Raw genomic sequence first — 21,288 nt, forward strand, 5'->3', positions numbered from 1 at the left:
TCTGAACAAAACACTTGACGACGAGAAGAAGAGTGCTGTAAGGACAGGTCTGCCAGACTTTGTAGACAAAGAGTTAGAGTGACCCATTTTTTGCTGTGACCCACAAAATGGCCTTCTTGTCAGAGGAGGACACACCAACAAAGGCCCACGTGGTGCGCTAGCTGATGGAGGACAGATGGATTGATGGATGCAGACAAACAGACTCAGCCCCCCAACCCGTCTCTTAGGTGATCCTTACTAATTGGCCAGGCTGCCTTGACTCCCTCTAATGGTGGTGTTTACTGCCTCTGCCTCATTCCCCAGGCTACTCCACCTGCTCTTGCAGCCTCCATGATGAGCTCTGAGAGTCATACTGGGTGGCACTGCTTGGGGAGGGGCGTGAGAGCCAACAGGGTCTCTCTTGTTGCACAAACAGCCGCTCTTTGAATTAACCTTGGTTGCGGGTCATCGCCAAAATAATCCTTCCCTTCTCTACCCTAAGAACGGTTGGCGAGTTGTGATTACAGCAAATCCGCCCTCTCTATCTTTTCCCTCTGTTTTTTTCTCTCTCTTCTGTGTCTCTTCTTGACAGTGAGAGATAGTGTCTTTGTTCAAGTTGGGGGAGACAGTGCCAGCAGTCTGCGTTCCTCATGGGGAATAGATGCAGTGCACATCAGGACTTCATCACGTTCGGTGGACAACCTCTCGTCATCCCCGAGCACATCACCTCTGTCACTCTCCCCTCCGTGACCCTTGCGCCCCATCCCTGGTCGAAGCCTGAGCTCTGAAACTCAATTCACCCATATCACATCCATTAAGGTCTGATTCATGCTCCACTCGCAAGGGGCCAAGCACAGCTATCCATCTTGTCTCCTTCTCAAAGGGTGCTGTTTACCTTGCACTGGCAGATCTAGGGCTACACTTTAAAACTATCCCAACTTGTAAAAGAATCAAACTTTAACTATGATGTTACTCAAAGAAAAAAGCCTGTCTAATACTCACAGTGGCCAGTGGCATAATATTATATATATATATATATATATATATATATATATATATATTGTGATCCATATGTGCTTGGACATTCAATTTACACTGCAAAGAATAAATGCCCCATGTAAACATGCATGCTATTATTTGATATGACCATGATGCTTTAAGTTAATTAATGCCAGAATTAGCAGATGAACCAGACCTGTCTGTCTTCCTGCACAACGTATTTCTTCTCTATTCTAATCTTCGAGATGAGATTGCCAGACCTGTATTTTTTTTTCTATACTCATGCCAATACGTCTGTATTTGCATTTGCTACCAGATAATATTTGTATTAGACATGCCGGTTGAATTGCTGGTGGGGGTAGATATGTTTCAAGTTCACACACCAGCAATAAATAACCACTCACTGCATTTCCCTGCAGTTGAGCACATGGAATTGCAATGAGCTGAAGACAGCCAGTGCATGCGTGCAGAGGCGTCCGTCGCCACATCGATTACCAGAAGTCCTTCTAACCTCAAATCATAAATCTTATCATTAAATTGCTGCCGTTTAATTTATAAAACTTCCAAATCCTGGTGCTATTATTACTCTATTTGCTGCTAAAACAATTATTGCCCAAGAACACAACGCAATTGATTTGCATTGATCACATTAAGACCTCATCCCTTAAAAACCATCACTATGTTCCAATGGCACGTTTGTGCACCTTCTCCAGCTTTTTCAGAAGGCATAAGTGGGATATAATAAAAATGTAAAACACCACTATTATCATTGATTACCTCTCCCCCTTCAAGAGTCAGCAAATTGTCATACAGATGCACACCAGCTCTCAGGAGTGGGTGATTTGGATGCATTCTCCTCACATCCACTCACGCGCGCACCCTCGCGGCGGAGGTAATACATAATACATGAAGATCGGGAACTGCTCTTGATATCGTCGGGCTGAAAAACACGAAGTTATCTGACAGACGAATGCATTATTTAATAACAATTCGCTTATTGTTAGCCAAGCCCTTATTTTCTCTGGCCACATTACGTGCGCCTTAACAAAACGCCATTCAGTCAGTTTCAGTCAGAAGTAGACTATAATGCACATGAATCATCTCGTGTCTTCTGTCATTGACATCTGTTTTGCTTTGAGTATACAACAGAGAAGTGTACTAAACATGCGTCTTAAAGCATATTATAGATTATTCTTCTAACTAATAATAATCACTTTCGCTCGGATAAATAAAAAGACCGGAGTTCTAGCCATGCTTTAGTATGAAAGCAGCAAAACAGCGCTTTCGTCATCACTATAAACCACTACACGTAATAATTTGTACAAGGAAACAGCGTGTTTAGACATACGCGCGCACTGTGAAGTTGTGAATGTTTGCATTAGACCCATGTGCGCAAATACGCACGGCTTATTTATGCGAACTAACAGTCCAATAGTTACGCGCAAACTCTCACCTGCTGCCAGTTCTCCTCCAGCGATGGCATCGCCGAGAAGTAGCCCGTGTCGTGCACCAGCTGAAGTTCCTGAAAAATACTGTAATTTGCCAACACGTCCATGTTGATGCTCACAAGAAGAAAAAAAGTGTTGCTTGATCCTCTGGTATAATTTTTCTTCTCAGCCCACTGCCAAACGCAAAAAGAATGTTTCAAATCCTCAGTGAAGTGTTGTTTAAAGCTGGTAATTTAAGCGCTATGAGGAAAAGGAAGGAAAAAATAAAAATAATTCTTGTCACTTAATTGCAATCCCCGCGAACTCTCAGATCCTCAGCCTGGGAGTGGGATGCAAAATCGGTGACATGAACTGTCCACCTATTTCCGCATTGCCTCTGTCTCTTTTGCGCTATAAATTCCAGGTAGCCTTTATCTTGAATGCCGTGGATCACCAAGGCAAGTTGCTGGGCTCGCTGTCTCGCGAGCGAGAGGAAGCCAAGGGAACTAGAGGGGGCGTGGTTTGTTGTCAATCAATTCCGTGCGTGACCATATACGGGTTGATAGGGTTGATGATCTCACTGGCGTCCAAGTAAGGCGGTGCTAAAATGGCCAAATAGCAGGAGTGCAATTTGAATAATATAGCGTGATTGGCTCAGGACACTTGTCAATCGGGCCGTAGAAGGCAGTGAAAGGTGAGCTATTTTTAGACAGCTATATAGCAGCGGCAGCGCTGGCGTCTCTCATACGGCCAGGGAGAACGCAACAAACAGAAGTAGAAGTTGCAGTTGAAACGTGAGGCAATTTTACCTCTTTATGAAGTCATATCAGTTGGAAAGTGTGCACGGGTAACCACAGAACTGCCGATAAAGTTGGAAACAGACAGTTTTTCAGAAAATTAGATTGATGTTGTGCTGTAACGTTACTAGGCTAATATTGAGGCACAGGCAAGTGCTGAAAAAAAAAAAGAATCTGTGAAGATCCCCTCAGATGTTCCACGATCACTTGGATTGAGTGGTTCACAGACAGGATGAGGGATACTTTAAATATTTGAATTTTGAAATAAGAGGATTAGCACTTTTAAAATGATAGTTTTAGCTCTTCTGATGGCACAAATTACCACAAAGAGCATCTATAATTGCAACTATTACAGCAATTGATGGCATTGATTTGCAGTAGTACTGATCTAGCTATTGTTGTGTAAAGGGTAATTGACTCTTCAGGATGTTTTTCGCAAGCCAGAAACACTTCTATAGACTGTTAATTCCTGAAAACCGTATAACAGAAACCTAAAAATTAATAATGTTTCTGAATAATGACCATTGCCCCTAGCAAACCTAAGTGACCACTCATTCATTCATCATTCCAGAATCATCCGTCTGTCTGTCTGACTCTCTCTCTCTCTCTCTCTCTCTCTCTCTCTCTCTCTCTCTCTCTCTCTCTCTCTCTCTCTCTCTCTCTCTCTCTCTCTCTCTCTATATATATATATATATATATATATATATATATATATATCCTGATCAACTGTCTGGCCTTTCCCCCAGATAACTGTATACTATCCTTTATTTATTTTGAAATAATAAACCATCTTGAATTGACAACATTCAGAGCATGGATATTAATTATCCTATTTTGTTGTTTTGTAAAAGTCTCATTTACACATGAATCCTAGATTTTAACAATGATTGTTTTGTGTATTAAAATATTATATATATATATATATATATATATATATATATATATATATATATATAATATTGTATATAACTATAAACAGACTTTATCTATGACTTTAACTATGAACAGATCTTTTTTTTTTTTAGCTTTATACATGGCAATATACAACTCAACTATGTACAATGCGACAAAAATAATATATATACCTAATTTTATATAAATAATATATATACACACTCCTGGGCAAAAAATAGACAAAATATTTAGTTTTTTTTTTATGGTCTTTACCATTTTGATTACAAATCACTGGTCAATTAGCAAGAACTTGCAGACAGCTTTTTACAGGAAGAAAAGTCAGTGCTGTTCCAACCAATGTTAATGGCTTCCAACAGTTCATGAATAGTTGAAAAATGTCTCTCAGTTCCTTTGAGTTTAATGTGAGACCAAATATTCACCATTATGGTTCAAATCTGGTCCCTGAACAGGCCAAAACGTGAGCCTGATGGACTACTTCTCAAGTCACTTCTTGGTTGGCTTTGCAATTTGGGCAGGAGCATGAAAGCAAGCCATTCTGCCATATTCTCCTGTATTCCAAAGCTAAAAATGAGTTTTCACAGTGAAGCAGCTCACCAATACTAGCAGTTAAAAAGGCTCCCCACACAATGACACAGTCTCTTCCTCCATGCTTCACTGTGGGAGATATGCAGTTATTATTATATTCTAACCAGACGTTCGAGGATTGTGATTCATCACTAACTTCCCAAATTCTGTCAAAAATGTCTGTCTTTGATGTTTTTCTGAGACAGCAATGGCTTTTTAAGTAGTAAATTTGCTTAAATTTAGCTAGTTTCCGGACCAATACTTTATGGTTAAGACAATTTAAAGCCTAGTGTTTAGCCATTTTATTTTATGTTTTATTTTTTTGCCCATGAGTGTGTATGTATGCATATATATTTTTTACACACATATACATAGAGAGAGAGAAAAGATGTTTCCCACTGAAAACACTTCTTTCAGTAGTCATCTAGAAACCAGATATTTTTTGGTATGTTGTTCTGGTTAAATGGGACGATGACGAATCAACAGTACTGACTTTGCTTCTTACTAGAAGCAGCCACCATCACATTGGAAATTGAACAGTTTCATTTTAAAATAAATTAGGAACATATGGCAATTGCATTAATTACATGTGGGCTGAGTGAGAGAAAATGCCATGATAAAGAATAATTTAATTACGTTTGATGAACAAAGCAAATGTTACAGTTATTAAGTTTTGATAACATAACAACCTGCCAAAACACAGGTTTATTGTTCACTTAAAATATGAACATTTTAAATGAATTCTGCTCTTGTTAGCCACAGTTTGTTAGAAAGATTGCTTGAAATTTGAAACTGCAAACACACCAATCTTGTTGTAACAAACACCAAATAAAATGTTTAGATAATTGTAAACACTTCAGTTGCAATTAGTGACAGGCAGTAGAAAAGTGTAAGCCTGATTTTGCAATGCGAAAGAGTGTTTTAGTTGCAGTGAGTAATTGAGTTTGTATGTGCGTTATGCTGTCTGTGTCTTCCGTCACTTTCCCAGGGGACATTGGTTTTTGTCTCAGTGGAGTACCGGGGCAGATGGTTGCTAGATTGACTGTTTCAGGACATTTTCCCTATTGATTTTTACAGGTCTCCCTGCCAGAGAGAATTAGCCCGAGTGGGGGTTGGATGGAGGGGTGGGAGCTGCTCCACAAGACACGCTAGCCTGTCTCTATCAAAAATATACACTGAAAGATTTGCAGCTGAATGTCCAAGTGCATGTGATTTCCTGAGCTGCAGACGCACAGATCAGATCCGATGGGACATGGCTTAGTCCTGCCTCTTCCTCATTGGCCAGAGCGCACTACCGAGGGACTGAGGATGCTGGAAAGAAAAAGCAGGTGTGTGCTTTGGTGTTATTGCACGGCGGGTTAAGGGCAGGTGCGAGTCTGCCAGGCTCGGTGGCACAGCTGGGCAGGGTAAGCCCTGATGACTGGCTCATCACTCCCTCCTATGGCTAACCCGCTGTCTCACCAAGTCTGAAACAGCTGGTTCCCACTGAGCCTAGCCCTGACCCGGGGCAAACCCTGCAACTTCCAAACTGGGCCAGGCACACAGAATAAAACACACACAGGGTGCCCCAGTTCCTACCTCACACATTTACTGTTGAGGCTGAAGTGTTAAATTTTAAAGGCTGTATGACGTCAAAAGGGGAATAATATGTTATGCTTAGACACAACTCCATGTGATATCATGAATCTTACATGTAGTTGTGTCTAAGCATAAGAAATGACTCCTCTTGACTTCATACACAGAAATGAAAAGGACAGTTCACCCCAAAATGGGAATAAAAAAATAAAAAACATTACTTACTCGTATTGTTCCAATCCTTTATTACTTTTTCTTATGTGGAACACAAAAGAAGAATGCTCGCACTGCTCTTTAACCATTCCCAGAAAATACTGTTTTTTTTATTTATTTTTATTTTGACTTGTCGTAGCAACATTTTCACTGGCCCATTGAATAAAACAATAATAATGAATGAATAAATAAATATATTAAGTAATACCTTTTTATTTTTGCTGTGTTAGATTTCTTTGTTAAATGTTGTTTTCTTTTTTTTCACAAATATATTTGTTTATTTTCAAAAAGAAAATTAGCAACAAGCTGAAATAACACAGCTATTATGTAGCCTAACTGCATAGTTTCAGAAATGCACTGTTGGAAAATGGCATATCATGGAAAACATCACAGATTGGTTTGTATCTTATAAGATTATTAAGTTGTTTTAGCAATTTTGGCAAAACCTAATTTATGTTGGCCGTCTACATTATCTCTGTGACATTTGCTGGCAGATTCTGCAACAACAATGAAGACAACATCTTAGAAAACTGAACGTTTAAGGTTGCAAAGCATTGAAATGGATGTACAAGATCAATGAACAATGTTATTGCTAAGTCTTAAATAATTTAAGAGCTATCTTATGGCTTCAGAAGACTTGGAATGCTACACACTAGTCCTATGGATTACTTTTATGTTGCTTTTGTGTACTGTATATAGGCAGCCCCTGGTCATGCTTTTGTTGAATGGAAAAGAGTAGCATGAACGTTCTGCTACTCTTTTAAAGAAATAAAGAAAGAAAGAAAGAAAGAAAGAAAGAAAGAAAGAAAGAAAGAAAGAAAGAAAGAAAGAAAGAAAGAAAGAAAGAAAGAAAGAAAGAAAGAAAGAAAGAAAAAGTAATGCGGGTTTGGAGCGACATGAGGGTGAGAAAACAATGTTAGAACGGTTTTTTTTAAATTGAACTGTTCTTTTAAAAAGTGTGTTTAACCAAGACATTACCAGTCTCTGATTTGGGGGTGTTATGTTGATAGTCCTGCTTTGCGTTGTCCTAAATTAGCTGTGTTTCTGTGTTATGGTTTTTCCCTCGCCGCCAAGGTGACATCATGTGAATCTGCCGCTGCTTGGATAGTCATGGCAACTGATCTGTTTGCATAAACACATGGGGCTGACTCTCCTCCCCTGCGGTCCCTCGTGTCACTGGGATTCTCACAGTTCCTAGCAGCTACAGGGTTGTACCATTACAGCACCCTGCTGCTCCACACACACACAGGGGAGAGCCTGGCGCCACTCCTGTCTGTTCAGTCAGTCCGACTCCCAGAGCGACCCCTACCAGCCGACCCCGGGGCGCTCTTCACCCAGTACCCCTCATCAACGGCATCCCACCCAGCCTCCAGCACTTACATCACAGCCCTCCACACTCTCATCTGTGACCTGTGATCACACTCGACTTTCTGACATCCTTTTAAGTGTTCTTGCACAGCGGGCGCTTACGGCTGCGAGCTCACAACACAGTGGAGTCGCTCGCTGCATAACATAAATGTTAGTGAGAAGAAACAGGAAGGCAAACACAGACTCATTTTTAGTTATGATGAGTCCTGCTTGCTCAGTTGTGACAACACAAGCTTACGAAGATAAGAAGGCGATATTAAACGTTGCATTTCATGAGCCATGCGATGTTTCACAAGCACATTCATTTGTCATCGTTGATTTCATGCGAGACGCCGGACTTTCTTTTGGGTATAGCTCAAACCCCAATTGGCAGTGCAGTGGTCGCCTACGTGGCAGAGTAGGAAGGGGAATCAGAGGAGAAGTAAGAGGTTGCAGCATGAGATCATAGGAGTCACACTGAGGTAGGAATGAAATTATATCACTAGTGGGAATTGTCCCAATTAGGTTGGACTGGAGCGCTGCCACGGAGATGAAAACGTTCACTCGCATTAGACTGGCCCTCTTGAAGACGTGCCGAGATTCCCCTTCTCTCAGCCCGTGTTGTTTTGTCTCATTCAGCCTCACTTCTCTTTCCGTCTAGGCGTGTACACCAGAAATGACCCTGACCTCTAGCACCTTTGCTCTTGCATGAGAGAACACCTTTTATGTGGCTTTGGATGGAAGGAGCTAGAGGAGAAGATGAGAAATGAAGAGAATGCCTCCCTCCCTTACTATTATTATCTGGGTTTTTGAGGGGGGTCTTCTATGTCACAAAAAAAAGGTCCTCTTTGAAAAGAAGGTTTTCAGATTTGGACCTCTTGAGAACAGAATGATTAATTTAGCACAAGGAATAATACTTTGGATGATAAAGGGAATACATTTATCTTTTCGCTTTCATCCCATTGCCTCTGACTGCGTGCGGGAGAGCCCAGGAAACCTTGAGGTATTGCGTAAATTCAGTTGCAAAATACAAAAAATGAGTGCATGTCTTCCAGAAACTTGTTCAGTACCTGAATTGTTGGCCAAACATTCCCGCTGAACATTACTGTCATCGTTTCTTGAAAAAAAAAAAAAAAAGGATTGTACAAATTCAGTCTGGAATCCCTCCAAATGGATCCGACATAGAGAAAGCGCACCGGAGCATCTAGCTGTGTTCTGGTTTAGCATGTATGGAGTGAGGGGGATTCAGTGTAGCTCTATTGATGTGGCACACTGGGCTGTAATCTCATTAGTATGCTATGAGGCTGACCCGGCAGTGCTCGCCATGCTCACGGCATTATGGGGGAGAGGAGAGTGGGCATCACATCCATCCATTTGACACATTTAGAACTCCCTCACACTGTCCCCTCAAACATTCTCCTCCTTTTTCCTTTTATATCAAGGCCTTAATCACATGTTCAGACTGCTCATCTAGTAGCTTTTTTCTGGTATTTGTTCTTTTGCATCTAATCTCACTTTTATCTCTCCCTCTTTTATCCCCCTGTATTGCTACTGCCTCCATCTTTGTCACTGAAAGCGCCTATGCTGTCTTTCTCTCTCTGTCTCTCACCTCTCCTCTTTCTCGCGCTTTCTATCTCACACCTTTTATCCTGATCAGTCTCTCTGACTCAATCTTAGTGTGTGAGAATCAAGATAAAAACACAGTAACACACTGCCGGCGAATTGCCTCCCTATATATGTATGCTTTGTATGTGGAGTTGGCTGCGTTCTCCATTGCATCGTCTCAGTGCCTTATCTCCGCTCTCTGCTGAGTGTAAATATTTAAAGAAGGCTCCAGGAGCAGCGCTGGTAGCATCTCTGCAGACCCCCACATCCCAACTGCCCACACTATCCATGGGCTATATGATGGAGAGCCCTGTGTGAAAATTTAGCAATGACTTTGAGGGGGGTCGACTTTTTAAAAGGAAATTTTATAGGACATTTTACATTTAGGCTTGCTGAAATCGTCTCCTAGCACGTTGGCTAACAATCTTATGGGGATACTGTAGTTCAGCCTAAAATAAAAAATTCTGTCATAATTTACTGACAGTTCCAAAGCTATGATGCTTTTTTTGTCAGTACAGTTAAAGTGGGTTCAAAAACAACACTGGACCCCAGTGACTTTTTATAAAAAAATATCTTCTTTCGTTTTCTGCAGAAGAAAGTCACAGGGTTAGAAAGAAACACACTTTTTTAAAGTGAATTTAAAAAAAAAAGGATTTTTAGGATGAAATATCCCTTCAAATAATTTTTTTTTAATATATATATTTGTAATGTGATAGTTGCTAGTAAAAAATAATGACATTATTTTTAGTTTTGTCAGGGTTTAGTCTATAAGGATCCTTACTAGAAGGTGCTCGAGCAGCCTGATGTTGCTATGGTTACCGCAGGCGAACACAATCTTCAACTTTTCAGTTTATTGAAAAGTTTAAAAAGCATGTTTAAGCATGTACTAATACAAAGACCCTCCTGAGAACCCCCAGTCTTGCCATCGTCATCATGTGTTATGTTCAGGGCGAATGAGGTGAGATTTAGGCTGTTCAAAGCAGTCATAACTATCCACCCCACACACACACACACACACTTCTGTGCTGTAACAGAGCCTCGAGATATGAGACCTGGCACTTGCCTCAAATACACACATAAACATTCTTTAAAGCAATATAGTGCTCATCTAGCCTACAGCCACTGATATTACAGCCCAGCCCCCCCTGTGCTTGTGATTTTATTAATAACAGAGAAGAGGCAATATATCCTTCTGCTGTGGAAGGTATATGAGGTTAAGCATATTCTCTTGCTAATTCTACGTTGAGATTTTAATAAAGAAAGAATGCAAAGCCAGTGTCATAGAGGCACTGGAGAGCAAATAGCATATGGGGAGGCGCTTTTGGCTGAATAGTGATAATAATGGTAGCTGTTACGACTGGTATTTACATAGAATTAAAAGGAAGGGCTAATGTCCTGGGACTGTCTCCTCACCGCTTTGTGTTAGTGAACCTCTAAATACACCGCTCGGAGATGCACTGTGAACATTTAAAATTTTCTAAAGGTGGTGTCGATAGGAAGGAAGATATGTGGTGACAGAAGGTCAGGAGCTTTGAAAATAGTTTGTTAATGGAGCAGCTACACAATTTTTCATCATCGTTGTAGTGTAACAAATGGTTGATCGCTGTTTTTATGTGACATTGTATTGCATGCGTAGAAACAAACAAGTGCACTGTCTTAAAATGTCCTCTCTTTCTCTAAAGTAATGTGGAGATCCATTTGAAGGAATCAGTATGTTTGGATGGCCCATTTCAATAAAACAGTTTTTACAAAAAATAAATAAAAATACATTAAGGCATTTTTAGGACCTAAATTAAATTTTATTAGTACTGTCCGTGTGACGTAATTCTCATCATCAGCGGAGAACAGCGCATCCTTGAGTGACTTGAGCTCTTGAAAACCAAGCCCACTAGACAGTGTGCACTCAGTCTTTCCTCTCTCACGGACAAAGGAGTACTTTGAATGTTCAAAAAGTCAGGAAAAAAGTCAAAGGTGTCCATTATTGGATAATGCTGACATTTATTGTATGGATATTATCTTCTGTAATCTACAGAAGAAAGAAAGTCATGCAACAGAATTTAAATTTTTTTAACGATCTCTTCCATGTTTCTCCTTTTTCAGTAACATCAAATTACTCTTTAGCTTGACTGTATTTAACTTCTTTAAATGAGTAGCTTGTAGCTTGGAAAGATAGTTTCTAAGTAAGTAGGTATCCTTGTGCATGAAGAAATATAGAATGATCATATATTTGTATGCATAGATTTTTCAGTCTGTTTCTGTTTGCTTGTGTATGTGTTTGTGCTTGTTTACCAACAGATGTTTGTGTGTGTGTGTCTGTCAGCGATAGCGTGTGTGAGCATGTAATCTGGGTACACTGACACACACACACACACACACACACACACACACACACACACACACACACACACACACACACACACACACGCCCTGCGTTGACACCCTGTGCTTGCAGTCGGATGGCGTTTGAGCTGGGGCCAGAACAAAGCTGTGCACTGGTGGACTGTCACTCCAGCTTAAATCTGTTCCCTGATCAAAGCTCTCCCCCCTCAGTGCCGGTCATTCGTCCCGTCCCCCCCTCCTCCCTGTCTCTCTCCTCTCCTCTCATCTCCTCTCCTCTCCTCAACCTTGACTCTTGACTCCAAGCCAGACGCTGGGCCACTGCACCACCACGGACACACGGCCTGGCACTTCGGAGAAAGGGCGAGAGATCGTACTGTGAGATAGACGGGATGCTGATGGTCCCGTTGAGACATGTTCTTTATGAAGTCATAAAAACGTAAGATACAGGCAGACTGTTCATCTATTAGAATGACCTTCCTTTTGATGATCGGCCCTTGTCAGCAGTGATTTTTACTGCTCAGGTAATGGCTGTTTATACATACATGGTGTCTATGGTCAATATAACCATGTAATTCCACATAACCATATAATTAGAATTATGTGGCTATGAAGTGTAATCCCTCTGGTGGGTTGGGTTTTACAGCATGATTGACATTTGAAAATAAATCTTCTTGTTGGGTGTACTCACAGGAATTAATTACTTGCCAATTGTGTCTAACGTATTAATTTGGCGAGATTATACGAAGCATTAACCAGGCCCTTATTAGTCATGGTTATTCAGTCTATTTTCAGCCTTGAAATCTCATTGCAGTAAAGCCATTTTTGTTTCTTTTTACTTTTTTTTGTGCGATTTTTCCAGGATTAGCCCGCAGCATTAACTCACCCAGCATCCCCAAACTCCCATTAGAGGTTGGAGCAATCCCATCACGCTTTGCTTCTTTTCAGTCACTCAGCAAGGTGTTCTCCACACGACAGACTCGTGCACCATTACGTTCGGAGCGCTGCGCGTGTTTGTCATAAAATAAATCGCAAATAAATGAAATCATAATTGGACGCGGGGCTCACGCTGGGAAACGAGCGCTGCGCCGATGATTAAATCTAGTTTTGTGGGTTTGTCGCTTTGTGGTGGCGATGCTATACTGTGCCCTGCATTTTATTTTTTGATTGAGGAGGATGCTAAAGTGTTGCAGTAGGAAGTCCCAATTGCCTTGGGAAAACTTAGCATGTAGCTCTGGAACAGTCGTCTCTCATTAGTAACTGAGCCCGTGTGGTTTGCTTTAGCTTCTAGGCTGTATATTTGGCTCTAGCATTTTTCTTTTTCTGTGTGTTTTTGGTGTATAACAGCAGGGGTGATGTCTGGTATGTCCGGGCCTGCGCAAGGGCTTCCTCGCAGGGTTTCTGCAGTGATCATGGACTGTTTTTATGCTTCACTGATAGAGAGAGGATACAGGGATGTGTTCAACCCCTTCTAAATACTGATTACTGATGCCAAATGAGACCATCAACACGTCAATTTGACATTTTCACTATGTTGTTCATTGTCTAGAAATGTTTTCCCAATATTGCCTGACAATATAACAAACCCTAAACCTAAACGGTTTACTCTGTCGATAATTGTACCTGCAGAACAAATGGCTACATTGCCATTTTCTTTATATATAATTGAGCATTGGAGAACCACAATATTCAATGGTTTTACCTTAAGGCATGCAGACTATATGCAGGGCACCTTTCTTTAATATAAAGCCAATAATCTCATTCATAATCATAGACATTTATACAGAAATGGCGTTACTAACTTTTTGACAATATCTATAACGTAAACAATATATTAACTAGTTTAGGGGCAGATATTCTTAAGAATCCTTGTAGCTTTTTAATTCATAGAATTAACAGGTCGATTTTATTGTATTTAATCAATATTATTTCAAATGTTTTATTACTTTTCCTTAGTTTAAACTTAAAAATGTTAAAAGAAAAGAAAATGCTTTTATCAATTTAATAATTCCTCTGTATTTTAATTTTAAAGCTTATCCATGCAATGTTGTAACTGAAATTAGTGTCTTTGTACTTTGTATTTGAAGTGATTTATATTAGTTTTCCTAAGATGGGTATACATAAATGGGTTTACAATTTAGATGCTGTCGGTCTTGTACATTTCAGTGTATATACAAATGTGCAAACATTATGAATACTAATGAGATCAGGCTGCATGGGAGTGGCCAATCTGATCACTCTTGTTCTTCATCAGAAACCAGAAACTCAAATGTATTGCTAATGTGAGAAGAGCGGGGGGAGTCTTTGAGCAAATAGCAGTGCAGACGGGGTGTGCGTGGGTCGATAAGACCTATATTTACTGATGGAGAGAGGGCTACAAATCATTCATAGGAGGAGTTCATCAGAGCATTATAGATACACTCACTGATTCTCAGCTGGAGGGTTTTGGGAGCCAGTCATTTTCACTGCTCCCCAGGGGTAAGAGCGAAGGTCACTGGCTCCAACCTAGACGAGATCGCAAAACACCGGCTGGTTTAGGGTGAAGTTGAGAGAAGAAGAGAGAAATGAGAAAGAAAGAGGGGGAGAGAAAGTGTGAGAGAGAGACAGTCAGAAAGTGCGTTCTCAGCGGGGTCAGTATTAGTGCTGTGTTGGTGTTTCTTGTGCCAAGAAAAAGAATAAACAGCAGAAAAAGAGAGGAAAGAATGTGGAAAAAAGCGGCAATGGAGTACACACAGGGGGCCAAGAAGGGCATGCATTGACAGTGCATTAAACAGGAACGGAGGGAGGGGAAGGACAATTAGAGATAGACAAGATTGGAAGTTTGACCATTTCTCCTCTAACCTCAGCTTTTCATTTGAATGTGAATTTGATGCTAACGTGACCTGTTATGTAAGAGTAATCATGAAGAAAGAAAACAAACACCTGTGCATTCATGTTTGAGTTATGATGTGAAATAAGGGCTCTAAGAAACATTTTGATTTTAAAGCATAAACAGAATGCATCTCTTTTTGTCATTTCTAACTTGTACATATGACATTATTCCCCAGAGGAAGATTTTGTTAGTTGGCCGTTGCTCCGGTGAATTAACCGATCGCTCAGTTACGTTTCTTTTAGATTTCAACGCAGTCTCAGAAGTTTCTCTGAAAATTGCTTAAAATTGTTGACAGAGTGATATTTGTGATTTTTCTTTCTGGTTCATCCAAATAAGATAGTGTTTTCCCATTCTAATATGGGTAACTTTGTGACTCTTCTGGGGTTACTGGGGTCAATAGCGTAGGGATTGGTCTTTCAATAAGGGAGCCATGGCAACAACACACAGCATGTTAGCTGCCAGGTATCGACCTCAATAACTGGTAGAGAACCTTTAAAAGCTGCTGGAGCCCTGGCCCAGAAGCAGCCCAGATCAAAGGAGCAGTCCATCAATATCATCTTTGACTGTCAGCCTACAGGTAACTCTTCACCATCACACTCAATCTCACCCGTTGATCAGAGACAAAACCACTGTCAGTTTGGATTTGATTCAACTTTAATTTGTCACCACACACTTGTTTTTCACCCTAGAGCACTGAGGTATTTAGAGCCAGGTGGACCAAAGAAATGGAGAAGGAATGAGTGAGTGTTCACAGATTAAACTAAAGAATGTAATGATTAAGAATTGTGACTTTGCATTTGATTTACATTTCTCAACACTAGGTTCAAATTACGTTTGGTGAAATTATAAAATGAAAGGTCAGTTCAACTAATACAGTCAAGACTAGATTTAAAGCTCTTGTTGTTTAATCACTACCATGACCTGCACCCGCCCAGAACATAGGTGTTACACGAGTCGGTAGAGATCTCAGCCGGAGCACTGCTTCAGGTATCGACCAAATACTGCTGCCCACATCGATAACCACTGCAGTCCAGCTGAGTGCCTCTGGAGCAACACAAACGAGGCAGATAAAGATCCGCTTTTGCTCATCCACGCTCATCTGAGCTTGTTTCCTTCCATGCACAAGAGTTCTCACGCATTACTGCTGCTTCTCAGAAATAAATGCTCTTGTATTGTGGTTTAAGGTAATGAATGGATATTTCCTAGGTGTCATTTACTATGTGGATCTGTTTTACTCAAACAAGATTAAGTAAGGTTGACTCATTTTACATTGCTGAAAGATAGGCTGATGCAAACCACCCAAATAAACACTTAAGCATGCCCTGATTTTGCAGAGTAAAGCATGTTCTATGCTAAGCACGTATTGTATGTTCTGGAACAGCAGTCCTGTAAAAATATACGTTAAAAATAAAATACGTTCTAATGCAATCCCTATATCCATAACCTATAACCCTAACCCTAACAATAACCTAACCCTTAAACCAAGACCAATCCTGCTCCTGGAGGGCAATCTTTCTAACAAATGTAGCTCCAATTAAACACACCACTGAACTAGCTAACCAAGGTCTTCCAGATTTCTAGAAACCTCAGGCTGGTGTGTTGGGGCAGATTGGAGCTAGATTCTGCAGACCAATGGCCCTCTAAGAGCAGGAATGGACACATCTTAAAGTTAAAGTAAAATGATAAATTAATTGACTGCCCATACCGTAACCTAACCACAAAATCATATTAGTTGTCTGAAGTGTTGTTCCATTAACATGCCACGCTATTTTAAAGTAGATTTGTAGAATGGAAAGGTTAAGCAAGTTGTATTGTAAAAAAAATAGGACCAAGTCAGATGTCTTGCGGTTTAAATTTTCAGTTCTCAACACCAACTTCTCTTGTTTTTCGATGATTAGCACATGCACATATACGGAACAATCAATTAGCCAAACCTCAGTAAGTCACTAGAATGGTTAGACTTATTGGTGTTTGCATCAGAGATACCATCTAATCGCCTGGTATTATCCTCTCCTTTCAGGTCAATTCCATCTCCCTCCATTTCTGTAATGCCTGAAAGTTTCTAATTAACATGTTCCAGCGTGTTGTTTTGCTCCTTCATCGCGTTCTAATTTGCCTAATGCTATGATCTCCCATTTGTGTTTTGTGGGCAAGCTAATTGAATTCGCTTTTGATGTGTTTATATTTTTAGGGAGGGAGACCTGCCGTTAGTTTCATTGTGCAAACTGGTGCTAATTGCTAAATGAGAGCCAGTTAGCGGCAGCTGCTAATTCAGAGTAACGCAGAGCGGATTTTCTCGAGAACTGAAACTAGGTGTGATTGGGAGAACAGAGGCTTAATCAAAAGCCATCGTTCTCCTGGGGGTGAGGGAAAGGGGTTTCGTTGCCCTCAGCTGCCACTTGCTTCGTTCCAATCCCCCCCCAAAAAAGTGCTTCAAATGCACGACAAAAATAATGATTCTCAAGTAGGAACTGTTGTCTCTTCATTCTGCAGGAGATCATCTGACAAGCCTTGCTGACACCGCTTGACTCTCTTGTACCTTTGTTCTCACTGGTCCACAAAATCATTTAGTGGACTTCACCTAGTGGCCTAGCAAGTGTGCGTCACATGTGGCCCTCTTCAGAGCAGCTCTTGGATGAAAGCAAAAGCCAGGCTTATTTCTTTAATTCTTTATTTCATCATTTTGTTCCTTGCAGCCGTGTTCAGGAAAAAAGGCTTTCCAGTACGCTCCCATGGGACGCACATCTCCTAGCTTCTGTGCTAATGTGGTGCTGTCAATTGAAGTGGTTTCTGCACCAGTCCCAGACTTGGCAACTCTTGTGGTACTTTTTGCGTGTTTTTTGGTTCTTGTTTTCCCGTGTGCATGGATGCATTCATAAATAAATGCACAGATCCTGCCCAAAAATAAAATTTTGCTCCCTGTGTGCCCCCCAACCCCCCCATTTTTTGTGCTGTTCTTTTTAAGTGTGTCGACAGGCAGGGGAACGGTGCTCATTTCATTAGCATTGACATTAGCAGATGCCACCGCAAGCTTTAGAACTACAAAGGCTCTAGGGTTCAAAGCCACCCTGCCTGGATAAACAGATCCCCTGGAAAAAGAGAGAGAGGGGGAAGAAAGGAAAAAAGATCATCGAAGTTCTTGCGTGGAAGGGTTGCCATTCGTTCTGATAATTTAGTGGCTCCTTGCTCTGCGTTCACCCCCTTTACACTCTCCCCCCAGCAGAGAGTTTATTCATTTAGATAAAGCCCCCTGCTGACTATGGTACATCTGGGCCTACATTTTCTATTAGGAGTCCCAATTTGGTTCCATGTTCTTTAAATTATGCTAAATCCATATAGATGAATGAAGACATCAGATCATATTTATATATAGGGCTGTATGTGTCTGTATACATGTGTTTGAGAAAGGTTGAAAGTGAATTTTAAGCCCTATTTGAATGGGAATTTTTGTACATGGGGGAGGTAAGGTAATTTTAGCATTTAGATGAAGAAGTCTGTGATTTTATTGCTCTCCAAATCGGACTCACTGGCATATTGAACATTGACTACATCAGAAACAAATTTCCAGTTCATAAAACTGAACTCATTTGACCCTGTGGATTAATTGTCATCTGATTGTGTTTTATCACAGTTGAGCCTCGCAAATTTTCTTTTACAGATGTCTCCCTGAGAATTACTGTCTGAATAGTGCTAATGTATGTGTTTCCGTGGGGGCTTGAGCTGTGGCTCTAATATTGTAGTATTGTAGTGGCCTAGTAATAAAGTGGCCTCACTGATTTCCATACACAGTGTTTGCAGTGATTTAGGGCTTGATGAGAGATGATTAGGTGACAGGTTTATAATGAATAACTGTGCGCGAGAGGGACACGCAGGAGGACGCGTTGCTCCTCTCCCCACTATTTACGGGATCTTTGAGATTGCAATCTGATATGTGATTAGCCTCTCTGTTATTTATTCTTCAATTTGGAGGGATTTCTGTGTTTTGATAATATAATGTGAATTATTTATTGGCCTAATCTCTGCATTTCCTCTCCTCCGCATGTCACTTTGCTCCCAAAGGCAAAGATATGTCATCAGAGAATGCAAAACAGAATCTGTCAATGAAAAGATGGGTTGCACAAGTCATTGACTATAATACATTTTCTTTAGACTTATACTGTGAGACTTTACTCCTAACATTGAGAGCAAGAGTTGTGCTTTGAGCCACTTCAGTGTCCCATCTGACCCGGTCTTAAATTAAAAGTGTCTCTGTGTAGCCATGGAAATTTGTGGTAATTAGACCTATTTGGCGGAGGTTAATCACGACTGACATGAGCAGATGAAAAGGCGAACAGTAAGTGCTGCTGATGCAGCTGGTAACCTGCACTGAACTCAGTGGGTAATTTTGTTCGCACAGTGACTAACATTTATGTTGAGTGCCCAACACTCAACACTTGTGCTGCTTTTACATGATACGGATGCATATAAACATACATGACCTGTACTGTCACATGTCACTTTATGTTGTTATGTTGTTTTTGTTGCACATTATGATTTTTTTCTTCTTTGCGCAGTAAGCTGAATGTTTTTTTACCATATAATGAAATTAATTTGGCCTGAATTGGTGTATTTTTTTTTAAGCTATATGCAACACCATATATAAATAAGTAGTGGCTTATTTCATGCTCAAATACAGAATTTTGGCAAGTGCGACTTAGTTTTGATTATTTATTGATAGATGTATACATTAACATAATGCTTATGGGCTGTTAAATACAGCCCATTAGAAAAACGTAAGCCTGTCTGTGACAAAGAAATTTCAAACTGCACAATATGTTGCGTTTCACGACAATTTTAAAGTAAAATGTCCAGTGAGTGGGACTAAAACCATGTTTATTTTTTTCCGGAACAGATGAACGTGTATATGGCAACATTTTTTTAAGTCGAAGTTTGTACGTATCACTGCAGCTCTGAATTGAAATGTCCGTTGAGTGGCGCTAAAATATTAATGCTCCATCAAGTTTTAAAATAACGTACCTACACTGAACCCTAAAACCTACCTGATAGTGTTAGCAAATGCGACATAACACAATCGTACCCATGGCATTTTGGCTTGTTTTTTAACTTTGAACTCTTTTATCGTGACTTTAGTCTTTCATGGGATTTGTACCCGAGCTCTCCGTATCATAAGTAGGCCTACAATGTTTCAGCTGAGCTATCGAGCAAGCTTAGTATAGCAAAGCCTCATGACCAATGGGATAATTTTCGTGTGCGCTTATCTCCAGCGTTTTTTGAGACCTTTTTTCGACGCGTCTTTGTGTTCATACCCAAGCGATTTTCACTGCCGATGCGCAGAGTAGATGGTGCTTATTGAAAAACAGAAAGTCTCCAGTACACAAGGTGAAACTGCGCAACTTTACGCTTCTGTCACGCCTGTCACACAGAAGAAGAAGATAAAAAACATTTTATCTTGCCAAAACCATTCACACACTTTAATGCTAACAGATTTTTGTAGTCGCTGTGGCGTTTGTCATAAAGTTCTTTGTGTTCAGACACCAAAGAGACCAGCACTACATTCATCTTGCCTCGTTGCATCTTCTTCTTCGTCTACTAACTTCCTCTTCGTCGTCTTCTTCTATCAATGTGTGCTCGGCACGATTGTTTTGTGCTTGAGCGCCACCAAGTACTGTAACTTCAGCAGCTCTAGGCACGTAAACAAAAACTTGACCAGTTTTTAAAGCAGCGCGTCAAACCAAAAGTGGCTTTTTTTATTAAAATTACGCTTTTACACCTGGCGGTTTGCGCGTCGGTGTGTGCATACTCACATTGGCACCCTTTGTTTAGTCACGAGGCGTTAAACGTCTGCGAAAAGCACGCGCAATAATTGTCCCGGTGTGCACTGGCCTTAAAACTGAACATATAGAGCTGGTTAAGTGATGCAAACTCCAAAATATATTAGTTTACAAATCATGCACTATGGTAAAACATGTTTTGAGGTCATAACATAATTGTGCAAGGAGCTGCGTGAAAACAAGTCTTTAATCTTCCCCTGTAATCATAATTGTGTGTGAAAACAATTTAAAGTGCTTGCTGTTTTACTGCCTCTAGTGTTCATTTATTTTAGAAACTGCAGTGATATGTATGTATTTTAAAGGTGGGGTATGTGATTTGCAAAACGGCTGGCAGATTTTGAAAATACACAACTCAAATGGTCCTACCTTCTTCCCTTTGACTCCACCCATTCAAAGAACAAGGACATGGATGGGGGGAGGGGTTTATGGTACGACCGATTGATTGACGCACTTACTGTCCAATGATTCTAGGTGGTCTTGGAAATGATTGGCTGGAGTTTTTCGAGTCCTGCCCGTTCCACAGATGATTAAATTGCTTAATTTTTATTTCAGTGCTTCTAACTCAGTGGCTGTAAGTGGGTTAGGAATAGGATTTTAAGTGATTTTGAAAAAATGGCCAAAAAAGAGAATTACATACCCCACCTTTAAGTTTTTCCAATGAGCCTGTGTTGGTTAAATGCTTATCCACAGACAGCCCCCCCCTGACTAGAGTGTTCACATTTCAGAAGATAAATGATCATTGAAACACTCATGATTGATCGCCGCTAGAATTTTTAGGCCATCCTCTTCTGCTACATGTCCCTCTTGTTAGCTGTTGCTGCTGAGTG

At 40.5% G+C, this 21,288-nt stretch overlaps 1 protein-coding gene and 1 long non-coding RNA gene across 11 annotated transcripts in view; one reads left to right on the top strand and one right to left on the bottom strand.

The window, feature by feature from the left end:
* klf7b (Kruppel like factor 7b) overlaps nucleotides 1–2,884 on the bottom strand; it is a 44,343-nt gene extending 41,459 nt beyond the window's left edge. The window contains exon 1 of the mRNA XM_079617863.1: nucleotides 2,432–2,884. Coding sequence (XP_079473989.1) covers nucleotides 2,432–2,533 — 102 coding nt within the window. The 5' untranslated portion in view covers nucleotides 2,534–2,884. The remainder of the gene's footprint in view (nucleotides 1–2,431) is intronic.
* LOC307001416 overlaps nucleotides 1–21,288 on the top strand; it is a 138,633-nt gene that overhangs the window by 42,056 nt on the left and 75,289 nt on the right. The gene's annotated exons all lie outside the window — the stretch shown is intronic.

Source organism: Phoxinus phoxinus, assembly GCF_949152265.1.
Source record: "Phoxinus phoxinus genome assembly, chromosome: 7".
In the NCBI taxonomy this organism is placed as follows: domain Eukaryota; kingdom Metazoa; phylum Chordata; class Actinopteri; order Cypriniformes; family Leuciscidae; genus Phoxinus; species Phoxinus phoxinus.